At 35.0% G+C, this 22,808-nt stretch overlaps 1 protein-coding gene and 1 pseudogene across 4 annotated transcripts; one reads left to right on the top strand and one right to left on the bottom strand.

Moving 5' to 3' along the window:
• On the bottom strand, window positions 1-1,738 carry LOC109010037 (annotated as a pseudogene).
• Window positions 1,739-12,064: 10,326 nt separating this feature from the next.
• On the top strand, window positions 12,065-22,688 carry LOC109021634 (fatty acid amide hydrolase). Of its 4 annotated transcripts, none has more exons than XM_035684512.1 (21): window positions 12,065-12,466; window positions 12,563-12,650; window positions 12,794-12,903; window positions 12,991-13,051; window positions 13,281-13,471; window positions 13,551-13,680; window positions 13,853-13,930; window positions 14,029-14,176; window positions 15,240-15,352; window positions 15,440-15,515; window positions 16,323-16,394; window positions 16,822-16,873; window positions 17,724-17,804; window positions 17,895-17,978; window positions 18,179-18,282; window positions 18,490-18,582; window positions 19,761-19,829; window positions 20,374-20,438; window positions 21,154-21,215; window positions 22,178-22,273; window positions 22,364-22,688. In XM_035684512.1, exons 2-21 carry the CDS (start codon window positions 12,572-12,574, stop codon window positions 22,424-22,426), a joined length of 1,827 nt encoding a protein of 608 aa, XP_035540405.1. In that variant the 5' UTR covers window positions 12,065-12,466; window positions 12,563-12,571; the 3' UTR covers window positions 22,427-22,688. The 4 variants fall into 4 exon arrangements, with proteins under 4 accessions (XP_035540405.1, XP_018859842.1, XP_018859844.1 ...); XM_019004297.2 differs by having other exon boundaries at window positions 19,740-19,829; XM_019004296.2 differs by having other exon boundaries at window positions 12,134-12,650; window positions 19,740-19,829.
• Window positions 22,689-22,808: the final 120 nt, after the last annotated feature.

The raw sequence follows: 22,808 nt of genomic DNA, 5'->3' as shown, positions 1-22,808 counted from the left end.
TAAAAAACAAAATAATCTGATCACAAAATCATTTCCATGTCCATAAGTTTATACACAACCAAAGCAAAACTTCCTAATCCATACACATATATATATATAGAGAGATATATAATCATCACGACAATTAACCACATAATTAACATGAAATATTCAGTATTGTAGTTATTATATTATAGAGTATCTATGCAACTGAATTATGATTATCAAACAGAAGCTTGTGAAACCTTGTTCACCACCTTACCCTCCTGACCCGACCCAGCGGCCCTCATATCAGCAGTAACAGTCGCACCAACGCCGCCGTGATAAGTCGCCGTCGCCGGTGTATAGTACACCTGTCTCCCCATCCCGCCATCATACGTCACGGGGGCGTACGAAACCGTATCCATCATCCCCACTCCTCCGCCACCCGGCCGTACCATCCCGAACCCCTCCGTGTACGCTTGCATCTTCGCCTGCTGTGGCGGTAGAACCGACGGGGGATTCGACATCGGTGGTTGCTGCGATGGTGGCGGTGCGACCACATTGTAAACCTGCTGCTGCGGCTGGTCTCGATATACATCCGGCGAGACTCGCTGCATGGTGTAGTAGCCTTGAGTGTTTTGAATGCCCATGGCTCGAACCATCTGTGGTGCTGCATGGTAGACTGTACCCGGAGCTGGCATCATGTACATCGGTTGGTCCTGTGCACTTGCCGGAAAACCCCCTCCGGCGAATTGTTTTTCCTGCCAAAATGCCGTGGCATGAGGTACGTTGGCCGGAGGAGCCTTTTCCGGCACCTTGGGGACATAGTAATCTCCGGAGTAGTTTCCGACTTGATTTTCATCGCTCTTTCTGGAATACATCATACCCGGTTCATGCTCTCCAATATGCAGCCTCTGCAATTCCTGCAATTGCCTCTGCATCTCGATCGGGTTTACGACTGGATCTGATCCGGTAACGCGGTCCCCATGAGCCATGCGGGTAGAAAACTCAGGAGGCGGTGGGGCGACGGGTTCGGGCAAGGAATCTTGGAGCTTCACTGCGGCTTGTTGGGGTCCCTTTGTCCAACCCGAACAGATAGTCAACGTCGTTTCGCGCCGGAGCTTTCGGCGCGTCGTTAGGGCCCGAGTTCAGAGCCTCCATGAACCTTTCGCGGTCAGACCTGGCCCCATCGGATCCGAAACTGGAAGAAGCAGATTGATTGGCCGAGGGAGTGGAGAAGAGAAACAACCTCATCCTGGCGGGCTTCGCGGAGGCACGGTAAAGACGATCGTACTCGTGCATCATGTGGTCGAGGTCGTCGTCGTTGGTGACGGAGATCAAGGCATCGAGATCCTCGCCGGGGAGCTGGTACTTGAAGGAAACGTCGGGGTCGCCGGAGAGAGCGGAGAGCTTGGAGATCATGGGCTCGAACTTGACGTTGCGGTCGACGGCGAGGATCTTGGTCTCGCCACCGAGATAAGAGAGCTGGTTGTCATGTGGGCGAGGGTGGATCTTGCCCCCATAACTGCACATGAATTTGACCTTGTAATTGTTTTGAGACTGCTGGTCGTCCCAGGGTGGAGGGTTCTCAAAGTCTATCTCTCGAGAGCGGGGAGAGGAGTCACCAGAATCCGGATAAGAGGTAAAGGAATAATTCTCCATAGTTGCAGCTGGGCAGAGCTTTGATTGGATTAGATATAGAAAAAGGAAGAGCGGGGGAGGGGGAGGGGGAGGGGAAGAGAAGTTTGGGGGAGAGATCCTTTTAGTTTAGAATCATATTTTGAAGGGGAAGGGTGGAGCACAAAAGGGGTTACGCGGTATATGTGTGCTACGATGGGGATGCTGGGACAGGTGGTGGATTAGGAGTGGAGGGTGATGCAAGGGTGTGGGTTTTGGTGGGGACCTCAGATAGACTTTTCACATTCAGGAGAAGGGGTAGGAGCCACTGAGGAGAAAGAGATAAGAGAGCGACGTGTTGACTGGGATTGGACTATGAGCAGTTAGTCTCTCTCCCCTCTCACCCTCGCAGCCCACGAATACACAGTGGCCAAGGAAATTACGGTGACGGTAAGTGTGGGAGTGAGAGTGAGAGTGGGAGTGGGAGTATCAGATCTAGCACGGGAAAAAAATGTGTTGACGTCATTGAGACGTAAAAAAAAAAAATGATTAAGAATAATATTCTTCATTTTATAATATAATATTAAAATATAATAAATAATTTTCAATCATATGATATCGTATCATAAAATAATAAAATAATAATAAATAAATTTACTTATAAGCTAATGCATCTTACAATTTTAAATTGTAGAAATGCGAGTATTATTTGTACCTATCATTTCTGAAAAAATCTTCAATTTTACATAGCCTTATGCTCGGTTACCGTATTCCATCAAGTATTTATTATGTGAAAAAATATAATTATAAGTGATTTTATGCATTAATACGTATATTTATTTAATATAGTTGGTCAGAATTTAAATTTTATTAAAAATAATATTAATTTAAATTTAAAATATAAAAATAATAATATTAATATACAGATTGATACGCATATTTATTTATATACAAAAAAAATCTTATTATGTTTGTAACTCCATTTTCAAAACTCTTATAGCGTCGAAAGTGATAGATACTATTTAAAGTAACATGTTACTATATGTGATGTTTATTGCATTGATAAATAAAGTAAAATATTAATATTTTTTTATATAAATTCATGGGCGGAGATTTCAATACGAACGATATCAATGATGCATTTTATATTTACCTTATTAATAAAGAGATTTATAAATATATTTATTAGATTGTTCCTACTGATTCCTAAAACTAAAAATCTTCTGTAACTCTAATTTCAATAATAATAACAATAATATTATTATTAAGTCTAAAGAAACCGAATATAGGGACGCAATTGGGGCGTTTTGGTTGGCCTGATCTCGTTTATTTTTAGAGATAATATGAGATAAATTAAAAATTAAAAATTTAAATAGAATATTATTATTATTTTAAAATTTTAAAAAAAATTAAATTATTTATTTTATTTTATAGAAAAATTTAGATGAGATAAGATATATTATAAAAATAAAATAGTTGCATAGACTCTACGGTTTCAACAAAAATAGTCATTAATTGCTGTCTGAAAAGATATATTTAAGTCCAGCCGTTTGGCATATGAAGTTTGGGATGTTGATGATATACCAAACTTCTGTCCCCTATTTTCCAGCCTTTTGGTTAGAATCCCATTTCCATTATCCCCTCAACAACCCCTAAATGCGTCTGAAAACACATTAGAATACATTTTGTGTAAGTTTTGATCAAGTTTGTAATTAAGTTTGTTTGAGAAAATAATTATTTTCAGTTATTTTTAAACTACTTTATTACTATTTATAAACAATTTACTATTATTTATAATTATTTTATTATTATTCATAAATATCTAAAATACTCAATCTAGAACTTATTATATAACAAATGCGTTGTTAAGTTGACTGAAATTCCGCGGGGGAGGGGGGAAAGTGGTTAAAAGGCAGTGAACTGTGAAACAACTGTCATTTTGTCCATATCCCAAAATAAAATAATGGCAACCATGCCCTATTGCCTTCTCGTGTCCCTGAAATCACGCGACACATAATTAGAACGCAACTTTTCTAAAAAGTTCAACACATTAACTCCAAAAGCATGAAAAATAAATAAAATTATCGCTTAAACTTCAAAAGTATGAGATTTCAATTTGACAAAAATAATCATGAATAGAACAAAACTAACCGTTTATGTACAAAAGGGATCAAATGGGCACCTCTTTTCCCGTTTTATTGTATTTCATAGTGTAAAAGGGAAACATAATTATTAATATTTATGGTTGATTATTTAAAAATAAAATATAAATTGATAGATGAATAGTATTTTTTTAAATATATTTTAGACTTTACTGATATTTGACTAATCCAATATCAATACTCTAATAAGTCACGAACTAGCGCCCCACAAGAGATGGCTCTGAAAATCCCTAATGGCATGACTTATTTTTCAACTCTAGTTCATTTGGTTCCTCAATTCCTCTCAAATTATAATTTTTTTAAGTTTCAACATAAAATATAATAAATAATTTAAAATTTTAAAATTTTAAAATTTTAAAATAATAATAATATTAAAAAATAATATTCTAACAATGTTTTATTATCTTAACTCAACTCAATTCAGTTTAATATCCAAATGCAGCCAACTAATGGAGACTCAGGTTATGTTTGGATGTTGAAGTGAGTTGAGTTGATATGATAAAATATTGTTAGAATATTATTTTTTAATATTATTATTATTTTGAGATTTAAAAAAATTGAATTGTTTATTATATTTTGTATTAAAATTTGAAAAAGATGTAACGATGAATTGAGATGAGTTGAGAGGAGTTAAAGAACCAAACGAAACCCTCTTCCTTCCTTCCCTAAATGAAAGTTTTTTTTTCTTTTTATTATAAATGTTCTTTAAATTTTTTATTCTTTAGAATGACATAGAAGATTTTTTTACGAAAATGATCGGAGTGACCAATTTTTATAAATTCAGAATGTAATAAAAGAAAAAAAAAAGAAAAAAAAAAGGGAAATCTAACAACTTGAGTACTGACGAAAGAGAGAAAAAAAATCACTTTGAATGGGGGGATACACGTGATTTCCTAGTGGGCGACAGTTTTTGGCAGTCTCGCTTTTCAAGAAATCGCTAAACGGATAGCAGCAGCCAGTTTCGACCACCTGGATTTTGCAAAACAGCTTTGAGAAGGACGGATTTGCCAGCTTCACCCCAACTGGCAGCAGCGTACTACGTTTCTGTATGATTCCTTCGATGTTTGTGTAAACTTCACCGAGAGAGAGATGCAACTTATATTTAGGATACAACAAAGTTAATAATATAAACTGTATTCAATTTAGAGTAATATTATTTTTTTATCACTTTATGATATGATATTATATTTTATTTATAAAATAATTATCTAATAACACATCATAAAATAATAAATAAATAATTTTTTTTTTTCAATCTAATACAACACCCGGTACAAAGAAGACAGACACGGTCACTTTTCCTTTAACTACTCCACCATTTAATAGCAGTTGACTATAACTACCGATGAAATATATGAAAAGAAATATGAATTAGAACCCGTAACCCGTTTGTGGTGGGGAAAGACATGCTGCTCTCCAGCTGCCATAGTAACCGAAGAACATGATTCAGATTGACCCTTTGACCAAACCCAACTGCCGACAATTTACTTATTTTTATGGCCCAATCTTGAGTTGGGACGGGAGTTGGGGAGCGTTTTGGATTCCCAATTGACAGGTAGGTTTGAATTACACCAACCTCGGCGCCTTTTCCTCACCCCCAACATGCTCGGTCCATCTCTCTCTCTCTCCATGTTCTATGTCCCAACTTTTCTACTTTTTAAATTTTCTGGGTTCTTGGACCTTCTCTGTTTAGCCCATAATTAAACAAACCTTTTTTTTTTTTTAATAATGGTATATACAATTATAAAATGTGTAAACATCGTTCAGTTGTTTTAAAAAATAATAAAGTTTATAATTAAAAAATTAATTTTTTTTATATGAATCTCATATTTATTTATTTTTTAGAAATAATTATATGATATTTACACACTCACGATCACAACTATCATTTATTTTTTTATAATCATGTAGGTCTATTAATTTTGGACCTAAATGGTTGGGCCTATATTTCCCTGTTAGTTTGTCCATCTGTATTTATAGACTTCAACCCCGACAAGCCCACCACCGGAAGGGCTCTTCTTCTTCTTCTTCAGACTTCATTCATACCCAAAACATTTTAAGGCTTTTAGCTATAAGAGCCGTTGAATTATAATGTAAAATATCGGTCCATGTAATATATTGGAAATGCTCTTCAAGTATGAAAACACGGAGTACTTTACGTGGAAAATAGTTCACTTTTTATATCAAATACTAATAGCGATGCAAAATTTGGGACTCAAATCATATTTACGTATCGATTATATCAAAGGTGTGATTTTCAATACCACAAATATAAATAACCATAATTTAGGAGCGGAGATGTTCAACAAAGCCTTAACATAATCAATAAGTATTGAATTCTTTTACTTGTAAGACGGAGGGGAGGATGCCGCTTGTCCACCCTCTCCCACCATTAGGCCTCTATCTGGAAATACCTCATCCAATCTGCTTAGAGCATTAGTAATGGCCTAGCTAAATGTCAATGTAAATTTATAATTTGACTATATTTATCAAAAATTTTTCACATTAGACTAGTTAAAAGTTTAAAATTTAGAGTAATTCTACATACAACCGTGAAGTGCGTAACCGCCGCGTAATCGCTTTGAAAAAGAGTGGGGTCCACTATTAAAAAATTAATTTTTTTCACGTGCCCATGTTTTATTCATTTTTTTCAAAGCGATTACGCGGCGGTTACGCAATTCACGGTTGTAAGTATATTTTCTCTAAAATTTAACACTTGAGCTACAGTAAATCTTAGCTCCTCTCTAAACTTGGCGACTCACTGTTCACTCTTGAAATGTTTATTTTATTATTTCATCTACCTCCCCCTCTCTTTCTCTCGTTCTTTCTCTTTCTTCGTCTGATTTCCCTCGTTTTCTTTTTCTTCATCCTGAAACGTCCGAAACTCAAGAGACAGAGACATGCTACTGCTTCGATCGTCCACGCCCTCTTCTCTCCGTCGATCGTCCACGCCCTCGTCTTCCAGCCCAAACGGTAATCTCTCTTTCCCGCTCCTCTCTCCCTCTTATCTGTGTAGGCTTTCCTCTCCCTCTTCTCTTTCTATTTTCTCTCATTTCCTCTTCACCGAATGATTGAATCACCGTGCTTTTTACTTTGCAAGGACCATTCATCTGTTAAACCATCTTCCTTGCCAGTGAATCGTCGTCCAGAAGGTTGTGCATTCCTCCACAAATCCGTCACAATAAAATTGCGATTTGGGTATTTTTTACAAACTGATTTGCGATTTTGATTTTGCTGTGTGTTTTGCTTTACATGGATTTTGATAAACACTCTGTTTCGATGGTTTAGAACTTTTGGTTTTGCCATCTGTTTCATGATTTGGGTATTGTTTGCAGGAAGGTTTTTTTATTCTAGTACTATCGGTTTCTTCTGATTTTGCTGTGTGTTTTGCTTTACATGGGTTTTGATGAACGTGATTTTCATTCTCAGGTGGCTTTCTCAGATGCCCTTCTTAAAGTTCCTAATCTCTGTGACTTGCTTTTGTTTATTCAATTATTGGGTTGAATAATTTTTCATGTTAAAAAATCTAATTGTTTTCTGTATTGTACTATGCTTATATTGATTGGATAGAATGGAAGAAACAAATCATGTGGGCTGTACCTCATTAGTTGGGGAGGATCTAGAGCCAATCCCAATTTAAATTAATCAAGGATATGCATAGCTTCATAATGCTTTCGTTGTAACCATCTTATGGATATTCAAACTACAAAATGCATACCTTTGCAAGTCAAATATGAGGTTTCTGGCAAGAGCCGTTGAATACTATTATTTTGTCCTCAATTCTGTGTTAAGAATTTGCTTTAAAAAGAAAAGTGTCGGGGGGTGGGGGGGAAGAGGTAGTGAAAATGGTAGGCTTTTCTAATCAATTCAGCCAAATTGCTCCAAAGGTTAACATGGTCATTTATTACTTTTCCCCCACTGAGATATTATAGTCGACTTTTTGAAGTTTTTCACTTGTTTGATTTGTAGATCACCATCTTTTGCTCCTTTAGACTTGTGCTGATCCATTAAAGGCTTGAGGTAGAAGTGATGTTCCTTGCGAACAGGCTCATGAGTCATAACAGTTTTGAAGCAACAATTTTTTTTTGGTAATTCTCTAGGTTGCTGCTTTAATCATCAGTGTCCAGTTGCATATGCATGGACAAGAAGTTACAACAAAAGTTATTAGCCACAAAAGTCACTAGAGGCTGGAAGCCCAAAGCAGTCTTATTGAACATGGTTTCAAACAAGTTTTTGGTTCTTTCCTGGTATAGTTAAATGAATTATGGTTTTCTAATACTATTTAAAGCAGTTTACGTTTCCATTTCTGTATTTGTAATTTTTACATTCGATTTCTCTAAAATTCTATGATTAGATTTTGTTGTGTAAATGACTTGTATATTTAGCAATGTTGCATTTGTGGAGTTCTATAGTGTTGATATAGTGCCAATTTTGGCAAAAAAGAAGGCTTTTTCAGAAGTTGGATGGTTTGGCTTTTGAATGTTGAAACAACTAGGTCTTCCATTGCCACATCCTTTGTAAATCTTGCTTCACTACTTTCATGCTTCCAAAACTTATGCACGGCCTTTGAAACAATGAGCATATAAGGAACCTCAAACTGCTTCTTAGCTAGAACTTAAGGTTTGGAAGGTTTCTTTTTTTGTTCATTAATATGTTTTGCCTCTATTATGTGCATAAAGTATAAGCTTTTCCTAGCTAAGAATGCAAACAAAAAAGAAAATGACCCTTTTAACCTTCTGCAACTCATAATTGTTTCTTGTTTTTTGTATAGGAACATTATGAAATCCATCATCTTTACAGTTTGTGAGGTAGGTTAACATTATATTCAAATGATTAACATTATGAAATACATGAGTTATGCTTTGCATTTTTTATTGTGCACTTATAACTATTGGAGCTGGAATTGCATTTCTTTGTGGACTATGGATTGTGTTGGACTGTGGAATGTGTTTGTATTTATTTGTGGATTGTCTTGCTCAATACTAATGTTCATTATATTCATATGTTGGACTGTGGACTGTGTTGAGGACACTAATTTTAGACAGTGGACTGTGTTGGTGCCTAAAAGGAATGTGTTGGTATTTATTTGTGGATTGTGGACTCAGTTTTGGCTTGTTGCTTGTAAATAAATTTTTGTTATAGTGTCATTCTTATTATTTTTAGTAGGTCTGAATTTTAGTGTAGTGGACAGATCATAATGTCTGAATTTTAGTAGGTCAGCATTCTTATTTTTGATTCCTTTTCATGAATGAGAATAGAGTTTTGTCTCAATTTCTTTTGTCTTTTGATTTCCTTTTTATTACACTTGCAATTTTAGGCACATTGTATAAGAAATAGGTTGAAGAAACAATAATTTTAAGTAAAATATAAATTATTAATTAATATATGAAGTGTATTTACAAAATATAAAAAAAATGTAAAATAATATTAACATATATAATATTATATTATTATTTTCACTTTAAGATAGCTAGTCCAATGTAGATTCAACTAGTCAAAAGTTAATACCATAGCCAAAAGTTAAGATTCTAGTAAAATTTTAGATTTGGAAATGACTAGGCCATTGCCAATGCTCTTATATATGTATTATAAAAATTAAATTTTTTTAATAAAACGACATCGTTTTATTATAGGATTTGATATAAAACTCATCCCCTCCTCCTGTCTCTCTCTTTCCTCTATCTATCTTTCCATTCAACCTATTACGAGTCCTCTTTCTCTATTATGGCATTCAGTCGCATGTTGTCATCTCTCTCTTTATTGTCCCATCATGTGTGTGTGTATATATATATATATCGAGTTGATTTTTGTTCATCGTGGGTGGGCAAGAGTGGGTGAACACCCATGGGGGCCAATTAACCCTTGGCATCCAAACGTGGGCACCCGCCAATGAAGGACGGTGCCAAGGTTAGAGGGCCCAAATTGTCCCTCCTCCCATGTAGGGGCGAGAGGTGGGATAGTGGCACCCTCGTCCAAATGGTATGTATAGCACCCCTAATAAGACGAGATGATACTTTCTCTACATAATTGACGTGATAAAATCTAATTTTAAATTTAAATTAAGTTACAAATAAAACATTGTCATGTCCGTATTAAAATAAATGTAAAGAAAGGTGAAATCAATGTTTGAAAAATCATAATTAGGTAAGGACCGATTCAATGAATGAAACAATTCATAATCATTTTGAATCAGGCATCTCACTGTTGGTTAGAAGTATTAAAAATCATATATATGACAATTCAAACATTTAATATCATATATAAAAGAGTATAAAGCATAAATTTATTAACTAATTTCAATAAAAATAATTTCAATAAACTTGTGATGAGAAATGATATTTACAGTCTTAAAGTGTGTAAGTATCGCGCATTCTTTTTGAAAAAATTGATAAATTTGGAGTAATGTTAGATACAGTCATGGATCGTGCATCACTCATTTTGAAAAATAGTATAGTTCACTATTAAAAAATTATATTTTTCATATGGATCTCATATTTATTTATTTTTTTAAAGAGGAGTGCGCGGCAGTTGTGCACTCCATGACTACAAATATTATTTTTCATAAATGTGTTCACATGAAAAAATTTATCTTTTTAATGGTGGATCATACTTTTTTCAAATGGAGTGCGCGTGACTTGCACTCACTAGGATTGTATCTAACAATACTCATTAAGTATTTAATCTCAATTGTCGACATTTTTTACCTCGTACAAAATATATTTTATGCACAACTATAAATCTAATACAAAATATTCATTCATCTTCTAATTTATTTCTTTAACTAAAAAAATTAAAGAATTACGTGTTTTATTTTTCAAATTTTCTGTGATTATCATTGAATACAATAATGAATAGGTTAATATATATTTAGTTATATTATATTTTTGTACAATAAATTTTTTTAAAAAAAACTTAGTTGTTAGACAACTTGAAAATAAATACAGGTTTGAATTAGTTGGAATCGGTTCAAATTGATTTAAAATCGGCTAAAATCGATCGGCTAAAATGGTTCAATAAAGGATTCAAAAAATTTATTAAAATCGATTTAGTGATCAACTGAATTTGAATCGCTCAAGTCGAATCAAACTATTTGTTAGAGGGTTGGGTAAGATAGTACACCAAATAGATTGTTTCAGCGACTAAACTTAGTACTGGCCCTATTTTTTCAAGGTTTGGTTTGAATAGTAAAATCTTTCAAACTCATCTCATCATAATATTCAAATATTATAAATATAAATAATTCTCAATTTCAAAATTTTAAGATTGTGTTTGAATATTAAAGTGAGTTGAGTTGAGATGATAAAATATTATTTTTTAATATTATTATATTTTAAAATTTGAAAAAATTGAATTGTTTATTATATTTTACGTTAAAATTTGAAAAAGTTGTTGAGATGAGTTGAGATGAGTTGAGAGACAAAACCTAATTTTTTCATATAATCATTACCTAATCATGTCTTGTTTAGTTATACAAACTATATCATATAATCTTATCTCATCTAATTATTATAATTTTTTTAAACACTCATATAAAATATAATAATTAATTCAACTTTTTCAAATTTTAAAATAAAAAATTTATATCAAAAAATTATATTTTAATGATATTTTATTTAGAGCAATGCTACCTATAAGCCTCACACCCTTCATACACACTTAAAAACATGTTATTTTATATTTTTATCTTATTTTACTTACAAACATATCTGGAATCATTTTCATTACGTGGATAAAAATGTAAAATGATATATTTTTAAATGGGTATGCAGAGTGTGAGACTTATGTCTAGAATTTTTCTTTTATTTAATTTTCAACTTTCATCTCATCTATGTAACCAAACGAGTCTAAAATTTTTCTAAACTTCTAAACAAAATAAAATACATAATTCAATTTCTTCAAATCTCAAAATAAAAATAATATTAAAAATTTATATTTTAATTTTATAATATATTTATTAAAATTTGTAATATTAATTTTCTAAAATTTCATTAAACATAATAATTTAAAATATTTTCACTATTATTTACGTATTAGGTTACTGTCCAAACTAACCCCGCTTCCTAGGCTCCATCCGTAAACTTTACTGCTGTGTCCCGCACGCGCTTCAAATCCTAGTAGGGGCACGATAGTACACTCCCCATCTTCAACGGCATTATCGAGAAGTCGGCTCCGCGATCCCGCAACAGCAACCGCCGGCCAACAAACAATTTAGCGAGAAACGACGTCGGCGGATGAGTTGTACAATGAATGGACCTGATGCCTGGGCCCTGAGCCGACCTACCACCATTTAAAAGCGTCCAGACAAACGAAGCCTGACCCGGGCTGTCGCATTCCACCCCCCCCGGAGGGTTCAACACCAACTTCGGTTAGCAATTTGGAGCTTCTACTCTCCTTCCCATTCATCCGATCGAAACAGTGAACCGGGGCAGTGGGTGGGTGGTTGGTTCGGGTCTGGTTGACTTGTATCCGACTCGCTCGACTACCCGCAGTTCTGAAACTGAAATTTGGGGAGCATTGACTGCACCTATGCGTCATAGTAGTAATGGACGGCCTTTCTCCATTCTGCGGAAGGCGAATGCAATACATCATATACTAAACGCCAAAAAGAAAAAAAGACAATTTCTCTACGCTCTACTAAAATTGCGTTTCAGCGGCTCAACCACCCCATTGATCGCTTCGTATCGCATCCTTTTTCACCACAGTCTGACTCCCTCTCTTTGTGCCAGGTTCTGTTTTGCGCATTTTGACGATTAATAGCCTCTTTGAAGGAGATTAAGCGATTGAAATTGCAATTCTGAACCATTTTCTGGTTTCGATTCCAGTAGCTAAAGATGGGAAAGAAGCGTGTCATGGTGCCGGCCCAGGAGGTTGACTTATCCATCGTGAAGTACGAACCCGAAGCTATCCAAGGTCGCTTACAGGATCAAATTTCATGCGCAAACTTTGTTACTTGCAATCTTTGTGTGATAAATTTAAAAACTGTATTCCGATCCATATGCTCAATTACTTTTTTTTTTTTTTTTTTTTTTTAAATTGGTCTCAATGGCTTGCAGCGCCCCATTTGACGGGGTTCCTATTCAAGTTTTTTGTGAGCATAATTGAAGCGCCGGTGATAGGCTCCCTACTCATATCTTACTTGAAGAAGAAGAATAAATTTATCGAGGTATGTTCTTTTTTGGTTACTTCTTAACTTGAATTTATAATTGCAATTGGATTTCCAGCTATTGGAGACTGAATTGGCAATACACAGATGTTGCGGAATACGGAGATACCAGAGGCTCCCATGTTTAAACCTGAGTTTCCTCCTCAAGGTTTTTTCCCTCTCTTTTTTTGTGACAATATTAGTTCATTTTGTTTGGTTAAAGTTATAACATATTTTGTGCGTCTATATATATATATATATATATATATATATATATATATATAGATATTGTTATTGTTCTTCTGTGTTGTTCATCTGTTAATTCAAGTAATCGCTTTCTTTACTAAAGAACGTTTTTTTTAGCACGAAATGATTCAATGAGTTTGATCTGAAATTAGAACCAGAACATGGCGTTGTCACCCTTCATGAGGACGGGAAACCAGAAGACCGAGTTGAATCGGCTTTGAAGTGTCTTCCAGATTACGATCTTCCTGGCAGCTGGAATGGGAATCAAGATCCACCATTCAAGTACTGGAAGATCCGTGATTATGCTTATGCTTATCGGTCTGGGCTTGCGACCCCATCTATAGTAAGTTTCTATTATTTGCTTGTAATCGCGTTCATTTTCACCTGGATTACAACAGGAAAGTTCCCATTTCGATATGTAGGTGGCAGAGCGCATCATCCCAATTATCGAGGACTTCAGCAGTAAGAAGCCCCCGCAACCTTTGTTGATTTCCTTTGATGCTGAGGAAGTCAGGAAGCAAGCTGCAGCGTCTACAAAAAGGTTTGAGGAAGGTAAGGCTGAGCTGTGATGGTTTTATTCAGGCATATGATGCTATTTGCAGGTTTAATAACTATAACAAGTAATTCACTCTAATGTAAAATTTTATCATGTATAATTGTGTTGACTGCAGTGGAAATATACCCCATTTAATAATTATGGCATTTCTGGATGTCGTTCATGCAGGAAAGCCGTTATCTATATTGGATGGGATTTTCATGGCAATCAAGGATGATATAGATTGCCTTCCTCATCCATCTAAGAGTAAATGGCTATGGAGTTTTTTTTTTTTTTTTGAAAAAATTATTGTCAGACTTTATTTGATGTATTAGCAAACTCACAGTATCATTTTGTTGTGACAGGCGGTAGTACATGGATGCATCAGGTTCGCTCTGTCAAAAAGGATGCAGTTTGTGTTTCAAGACTGCGTAGCTGTGGTGTGATTCTTTTAGGGAAAGCAAATATGCATGAGTTTGGCATGGGTACGACTGGAAATAACCCTAATTTTGGGTAAGTTTATTTCTTAGCAGTTGAAATAATGCAATTTCAATACTGATGTTGATGTTTGACATGAACGATATGTCTATGGCAAGGTGATATCCAACGAGTTTTAACTGACAATTATCCGTGCAGTCAGACAAATTGATGGTGGATAGTGGACGTGTAAATATTGAAAATATTTTAGAGTCATTGCCACTAAAAACTCTTTAATTTTACTTTGTGGACATTTGCAATAGCTGTCAAGATCTTCAGTTTTAGATATAATAATGTACGTAGATGGAGAAAACTTCACCTTTCCGTTATGTTGGTAGTTTCGGGGCACCTTGATAGGGGGGAAGGAAATGGGTCAGTGGGTTGGGTTTGGGTTGGATTTTTCTTCGGAGTAGTGTGCCAGACACTATGCTTGTAACTGGGCTGGGAAAATGCAAGCTGGAACCAATTCAACCTTGGCAGGGCTCGAACTTTGAACATAGTATAGTTAGTTATCCAGGTTGGTGTGTTTGTGAGCGTAGCTTGGATTTTAACTGTTTACCAGTGATGATTGGTTCAACCTGAAACTTACTTAGGGTCCGCTTAATCCCAACTCTGACCTGTAAGTAGTTTGGTAATGTCCGGTTTCTAGCTGTTTGGTTATGCTAGGCCTTGAGAAAAAAACTTTTAGTCCAGCTAATATAATCCTATCTCTCAATGCACTGAGCATGTTAGTCTTTCCAGATAATTATTTTGCATAATTTTTCTCTTATTATATATATATATATATATATATTTTGCATAATTTTTCATTTGTAAAATATTTCCACATGGATGCACTGACAGACATCAGCAACTTGAGGAATTGTTCAATGTTATATTTTGTTTCAGATAATGGAATCTCACTACTATCTTTTGTTTACTCTTTCTTTCATAACCTTTTATAAGTACATGCATACTTGTATAAGGACTCTAACCTTTGGGTTTCTTGGATAAGATATTTAACCGAGAGTTTTTAATTTCTTTGGGGAACAGTTCCTTGTTTTCTCCCTCCCAGTTTAGACAATATTTATTTCCCTGATTTATGTATTTTGAAGTGCAGAACAGCAAGGAATCCTCATGCACCTGAAAGGTATACTGGTGGATCTTCCTCAGGTCCTGCAGCAATTGTAGCTTCTGGACTATCCTCTGCTGCACTTGGAACAGATGGCGGAGGTTGTGCAAATAGAATATGTTGGCTGCACTGTGATTATCATTTCTTATTTGCTAATTTTTTATGCTTAATGTAACATTAAAAGGCAGGTTCAGTCCGTATTCCTTCATCCCTCTGTGGTGTAGTTGGCTTCAAGACAACGTATGGACGGACGGATATGGAAGGGTAAGCCTTCCAGCTGTGGAATCGATCATGATGATATATTGCTAGTATATCTGGGCCCTATGCTTTTACAAAATCGATACTGCTCACTACTTGAAAATGAAAACTATGTTTTCCAGATTCTATTGTAGTGTCTGATATCTCTTTTATTTAATAGTAAATTTATTATTGGAGTTATCCTGTAGGTCAACCCCCTTGGAAAAAGTCACTGTGGTTCTTGTGTAAGAATGGTGGTAGTTATGATTACTATAATGATCCTCCTCCTCCAACCAAGGTAGAAAATATTGAGAACAATAGATAATTCACAACGACTGATAAATGATTCCTTGAAAAGTTAAGGATTGGTAATCCTTTTTAGAAATTGAATGGATTCTATCTTAACTTCTACATATGCGAGGAAGGTAATAAGAAAAAGGAAAGAAAAAACTCTGTGAGGTGAGTATAATTAAATGTGTGGTAAAATTTAATTTGCCTAATTCTTTGATGAATAAAATTTGTTTACTTATAAAAAAAAAAAAAATTTAATGTACCCCGTGTGTAAGAGTATGAAATGGCTTAAGCTCCAATTAAAATATAGTTGGCTTAGGATGCAATGAGTCTGACTAATGCTTCTGCCTCAATCAGTGCAACCCTTGCAACATGGCCAATAGGAAGGGCTAGGAGTCCTCAGTTATTCACACTCTAAACGTTTACTTAATGGCATTAATGTACTGAAGATACTTTTTATGCTATAGGAAGAGATTTTTATTATTATTATTTTTTTAAGGATGAATGATTAAAATCATTGTGTTTGGAACCTTTTCTTTGTAGATCATTATGTGATGCTGGGACCGTGGAGATTATTGGACCAATTGCATCAACAGTGGAGGATGTCATGCTAGTGTAAGCATTTCATGCTTGTGACGATGTTGATCAGTACTCTGGCTTGTTATGAATTCCATCCTATTTTGGTTCCTTGCCTGGGTCTATTGCTGATGTATTATCAGTTACATTGGAAAACATCTAAGTTCTGCATCAATATTTCTCTCTCTATTGCATAACTCTTGAATCATTAAGACCACCCAAATTGGAATGTCCATTTTTTAGGATATTATGGAATATTGACTTGACTTGAAGTGCATAATCCTTTTGCTCATAGTATCTATTATTTGCAAGTATGCCTTGGATTCCCAGTTCTGTACATTACATCAGTGTTCGATGCATGCATGTTACAAAATATTGGCTTGTTTAAGTGAGCAGTTAGTAACCATTTGGTTGAGAACACTAGCTATGTTCCTTAATTTGATCTCATTGCACTATAATTTATCAGGTATGCAGCAATCTTGGGATCCTCTCTTGCAAATAGAAACAGTTTACAACCGGTAACTTAGTAAACCTTATTACCTATCAAAATAGCATACAAGTTTTTACTTGTCGAAAAACAAAAATGTACAAGTTCACCTTCTCCATTTATCTCTCTACTTTTTAAGGATTGAATCATTTGACTAGTATCTCATGATTTGTCAATAAAAGAATATCCCCTATATCGCATGTTGTTGATCCTGTTTAGATATCCAACATTTGAAGGGGACATCATCTAATGCATTGTTTTTCACATAAAACTCATAAGTTTCCAATATTACCCTCCTTAATTTGAACTCAAATAAAGTCAAGGAAAAAAATGGGTGTAGACTTCTTGAATGGAGGGCAAGTTGGGAAGGTTATTAAAATTGTGTCCATTGACTTTTCAAAGTAGGCAATGTCCCAAAATAGAATAGACCAAAAATATGAGACAGGGAGTGCGTAGCAAAAACATAAAAAGAAGATGCATGCCCCATTGATTACAATAAATCCAGAAGTGGAATTCAAAATCTCTTACAGCTCATCATCATTCCAATGATGCATTTGCATTGACTGCTGATTTGTTTAATTTTTCTAGAACCAAGTTGTCAGTTACTTCACTGGTTCTCATTTATTTTCCCAATTCAGTTTGGATTATGGCTTAGTTGAGTTACATGGTCCTTTTTAATTTCTTCCAATTGTTCAGGGCATTTAGTTGGAATAGTTATCATTTTTGTAAGTGGAATTAGTTATTTATATAGCTCGGAATAGACATGCCTATGATATCTTTGATAGTTTTTATTCCTCTAAACTGTTAATTATGATGCACCTTTGTTTAACTATTTGAACTGTGTATCACATTTAAATTTAACCATTTTACTTGATTTGTAGTCCGCACCTTGTTTGCCAATACTGTCAGCACGCGACAGTTTAAATGCTTTGGAATCATTGCGAATTGGAAAGTATACAACGGTAATCTCACATTGGTTTTCACCAAAGTGGATGAAATTTAACTGCTTTAGATATAGACGCCATTGTAAGAGTATAATTTTTCTGCTGCAGTGGTTCAATGATGTAAACTCGACTGATATTTCTGATCAGTGTGAAGATATTCTAGGTTTGCTGTGCAAAGCTCATGGTTGTAGAGTAAGTGCATTATGACTACTATGCACTTTATAACTATTTTACCATTCACCCTTTTGTTATTTAGTTTTGAAATAAAATGGCTTTTTCTGTCCTTTGACATGCTAATAGTTTGCTCTGAAAATACATTTGAACTTGAGAATTAAAGTGCTTATTCAATCACACTGGTTAGATGCTTCATATTTCATGTATTATTTTTCAAGATGGTGGAAATTGTTATACCCGAGCTCCAGGAGATGCGCAATGCTCATCTTGTTTCAATTGGATCTGAAATGCTGTGTTCCGTGAATCCTGATTGTGAGGATGGGTATGTTTCTTTGCCTTTGTCGAAGGAACATTACATAGTAGGTTTATTGTATGCTGAAACTGGAACAAAGACCTTTCTACAAGTTAATGGAATTTTTCAGAGTGATTGCTATTATTATCCAAGGATGACATTATTTATAAAAAAGACAGAACTAATGGTGGCATTATATTAAATTGATACGTTCTCCCTCCTTTTGTCATTCTGAAGGAAAGCTGCGAGAATGACATACGATACTCGTACTAGTTTGGCCCTTTTTCGATCATTTACTGCATCAGACTATGTTGCTGCCCAGTGTCTCAGGTGAGTCATAATAACGATCATTTACTGCATCAGACTATGTATGCTGTTCAGATAATTGATTCTTCATAATTTATATCGGAATTGTCTAATCCTTACAAGCTTCCTTAGTTTACATGGATTTTCAGGAAGGTCTATGATGTTTCATAAAAGAGGGATTGATTCTCCCTCTTAAGTAGATATGTGATCTTCAGGGTAGGAATCTAGCGAAATGAAAGGCTTATCATCTATCTCCCACTTCGTATCTCTAATATTTACACACTGCTCCATAGATGTTCTTTTTCTTTCCTTGTTTCCTTTTCAAGGGATTTTTCATGAATTGTACTGGATGTGAAAGACTAGTAAATTAATGACTGATTTACTTCTAATCTCGTGCATGTTAAAAGCTACAGTACCGTGCTTTCTGAAATGATGCATTGAATTTTCCATCTCTGGGTGAAGCTGATTAATACAAAATTACCAATGAAAACTTGGAGAGCTCTTTGGAAAACCCAAAAGCGGGTCACGAGAATGGGCAGAGTGGTCTTGTTTCCAACTTTTTGTTTGTTAAGACATGACAACCTTGTTTTTGATTGCTCATGAGTTTTCATAGAATAAAAGACCCATATGTCTTTTCTGGATATATTTATCTACTATTTATGGTTGTTCATAAGCTCTTAAAAGTATCCAGGCGCAGGGGCACCCTATTCCTACCATGATGTGTGGCACCTTGACCAGGCCTGATGGACCTCCAGAAAATAGTTCCTTCCATACGTTTTAGGTCTAGTTTTCTTGTTCATTCTTCACACAATGAATGATATCATATCTTCAGAAGGCTCTTGTTTTAGATTTCTTTCAAGATGCATGATATGGAGAACTGGGGGATGCTCATTATATGCTTATTGATCTTCTTTTCTCAGAGACCCTTGGGGAAATATCTGAGATACTTCTTCGATATATCATGCCAACTTATGTCAGATGTTATAGATCTAATTTTACCCATCCTCTTTACACAATGGTTTACACCATCATTTTCAGAAAAATATGGTTTAAATGTCATAGACATAGAACTTAAAATATCTAACGCATTTTATCATCTATTACATCCTCATTTAAGACTGTATTATAATAAGTGAGATACTCAAATGCTCTTTGCTTGGTCTAATTTAGATATCTTATAGTTTTTTGCATATACACTTCAGGCGAAGGATTATGTACCATCACATGGCAATATTCAAGAACGTTGATGTCATAGTGACCCCAACAACAGGGTATGTAAGCTTAACTGATCACTTTGATAATAAGTGCAGCTAACGGATCAGATCATGATATACATAATTAATCCAATTGGGACTGAATTTGGATATGGACTACTACAGTCCATCACTGTGGTACTACAGTTCTTTTCTGGCTCTTTTTATAGAAGTATTGAATAATTATCTTCTTTTTTTCTTTTTGCTTTTTTTTTTTCTTTTTTTTTTCTCGGTCTTCGGTTTCCTGGTAATTATTGACTAAATGCCTGATCCAGTCTGATCACGATCCTTTTAGGCATATTTTTTACAAAGCTTATATTTAGGTTTATATTATGCACATTCTGAACAAGCTCGATCTTTTCTTTGTCAGTTTCTGGGAGTTACTTTAGCCATTTGCTTCTAGTTAGAGTTTCAGTACATAGTCTTACTCTGCTTTTCAAAGAAAATACTAATTTTAATTGGGCACTTGTTTACTTCTAATTGATTATCATGTGTAACCTGCATATGATATTTTTCTTTGAGATATCGTAACTGGACAGAATAATCTTTCAATGCATAACAGCATGACAGCTCCCGTGATACCTCCTAGTGCACTTCAACATGGGGAGACAGACATGCAGGTTACAGGTATGTTCATCAAAAGATTATTCTGTCATTTGAAAAGTATGAATTGAAAAAGTGATTTTTCATCCAAGATGATTTTTCAACCGAGATGATTGTTTCCAAATCTGCAACCGAAAAATATTCATTATATTCCATAACTTTAACCTGTCGTTGAAGGCCTCAATGGGCCTAATATGTTTTAGAACTCCACAGAAGGCCCAAGAGACCTTGTTTATCCCACGAGACCAATTTACGCTTCTATCATTTCATCCCATGTAGCATGTTACTCCAGGTACGAGCATATGTACCTCTTAATGCCCTTAATCTGAAAATAGCACCTAAGCTACTTGGAGCAGTGGGATGTAGTTATATCACTGCATGAGATTCTAAAACCTTGCAAAGCTTGAGATGGCTGATCAAATTCTAAAGCTACAATTGACCATATGAAATTGTAAATTAGGGCATGTCTCTTTTTGTTATTTTAGATTGAATTATCTCCAATTTCTAAAATTCGAGATTGTTCTATGGGCATGTTCTGGTATTGTAGATTCAATTATCTCCAATTTGAAATTGCAAAATAGGCAAATGGCCAGTTTCCCTTTTTCTCACGAGATTCTCCATTTTATGTCTCTTCATGCTACATCTGTAGTACAACGTTGTTTCCTGGTACATCTACTTTGTATGCATAGTTTATACACCTCTTACCATTTTTTAAAGTCTCCTTCCTCTTGTTTTTCAGGTGATCTTATGCGGTTTGTCATTGCAGCTAATCTTCTTGGACTTCCTGCCATTTCTGTGCCTGTGAGTGATGCATGTCTTATTCTTAAACTCATATCTTTGTGTTGTCATTACATACCTATTCCCAGCTGTTCGCTTTCATTCTCGGTAAGTATGTGTAGACTTCTACCTACATCATCAATTATGAATATACATTTGTGCTTTTCTACAAATGTTGCAAGAATTCCCACCGATCATAATGCATTTGGAAGCAAGATCTGTAAAATTTTAATCCGAAGAGTAAGAAATATAAAAAGGAAAAAAAATGGAAATCCAAGTGTTGATTTTTTTCTTGATTTTTCTGTTTCTTTTCTTAAGTAGAACATAAGGTGCTGGATAATTGGAGGAACAATCAATATTATGTTACTCTGAAACATATATGGATGTCTAATAATGTAAATAAACTGTAGCCCTACTTCCCAAGCTGGGTTGATGTTGAAATCTCAAATAACTGATTGGGTTGATCAGTTGATGGCATTTTGTTTCCCCTTCCATATCATATGCTAATTAGTAAGCAATTTATTATGCATACAATCCTAGTGGAAACTTCTTTCACATATTTTGACCTTGAGAAAGCACTCTTTAATCTTACCCTCACCTATCTCTGTAAGATTTACTTCCTAAATTATGTTTAAAAGCACTTTCTGTTTGTTTTAGTGTTGACCTTTGAATTATTCTCATTGTTTTCAAAAAAAGAAAAGAGAATTTGAACCCTTCGTGAAAATTCAAACAATTGGTATTTGAGCTCAAGTGTTCAACCCAAGCCTTAACAAATAAAGCTAATTTCAAGGAGTTTGAAGTCAATCTTGTAACCTATTAATTTATTTATTTTTTTGGCACAGCTCCTAGGTGCTTGATAGCCCATTACATTCAATCATTATTCAAAGCAATGGCATATGAACACCAAAGGTGTTTTGTGACCACCTTTGGTGTTCACTCTTCTGTTGTCTTATTATCTTATTGTGGATCAATTTTATAACTTTCAGGTCGGTTTTGATAAACAAGGACTTCCAATAGGTTTGCAACTAATAGGCCGTCCATGGGGTGAAGCTTCTCTTTTGCGTGTGGCTTCTGCTATAGAGGTATCATCAGTTCTTATATATATATTATTGAGGGAAAGAAAATTGATAATTTGTAGGGCATGCCGTGACCCACATCTTATGTCTTTTCAGGAACTGTGTGTAAAGTCCAAGAAGAGGCCTGTGTCTTTTTATGACGTTCTGAAGACTAACTAAAGTGCTGCCTCTTGCTGTGCTCGTGATAGCCATTTGTTAAAACGCAATATGTCAGGATTCTATGCTAATTGGCCCACGTCCAACATCAGTTTCCTTGTTGAAATTGATCCGTTGTGACAATAAATATCCATCTTCTATTGGATAAGTTGTAGACGTTTTCATCAACTTCCTCGAGGTTTGTATGTAATTGGCTTCAGCACGAGACCCGGTACCCTGTAGTTGTTAAGAAAACAGTTAAGAGACTGAATTGCGTTGAGAATCAGGTTCTCTTGTTTGCCATGTTCATATATACCTAAGCCCCCGGGCCACCCGGCTTAGGGATTTCAGAGCACAATTGGAAGTTTCTTGTTGACGTTGTTCCGCTCTCGGGTACTTAAATCCT

Source organism: Juglans regia, chromosome 13, assembly GCF_001411555.2.
Source record: "Juglans regia cultivar Chandler chromosome 13, Walnut 2.0, whole genome shotgun sequence".
Lineage (NCBI taxonomy): Eukaryota > Viridiplantae > Streptophyta > Magnoliopsida > Fagales > Juglandaceae > Juglans > Juglans regia.
Note: the sequence above shows the minus strand (reverse complement) of the source record. Positions and strands in the feature narration are given on the sequence as shown.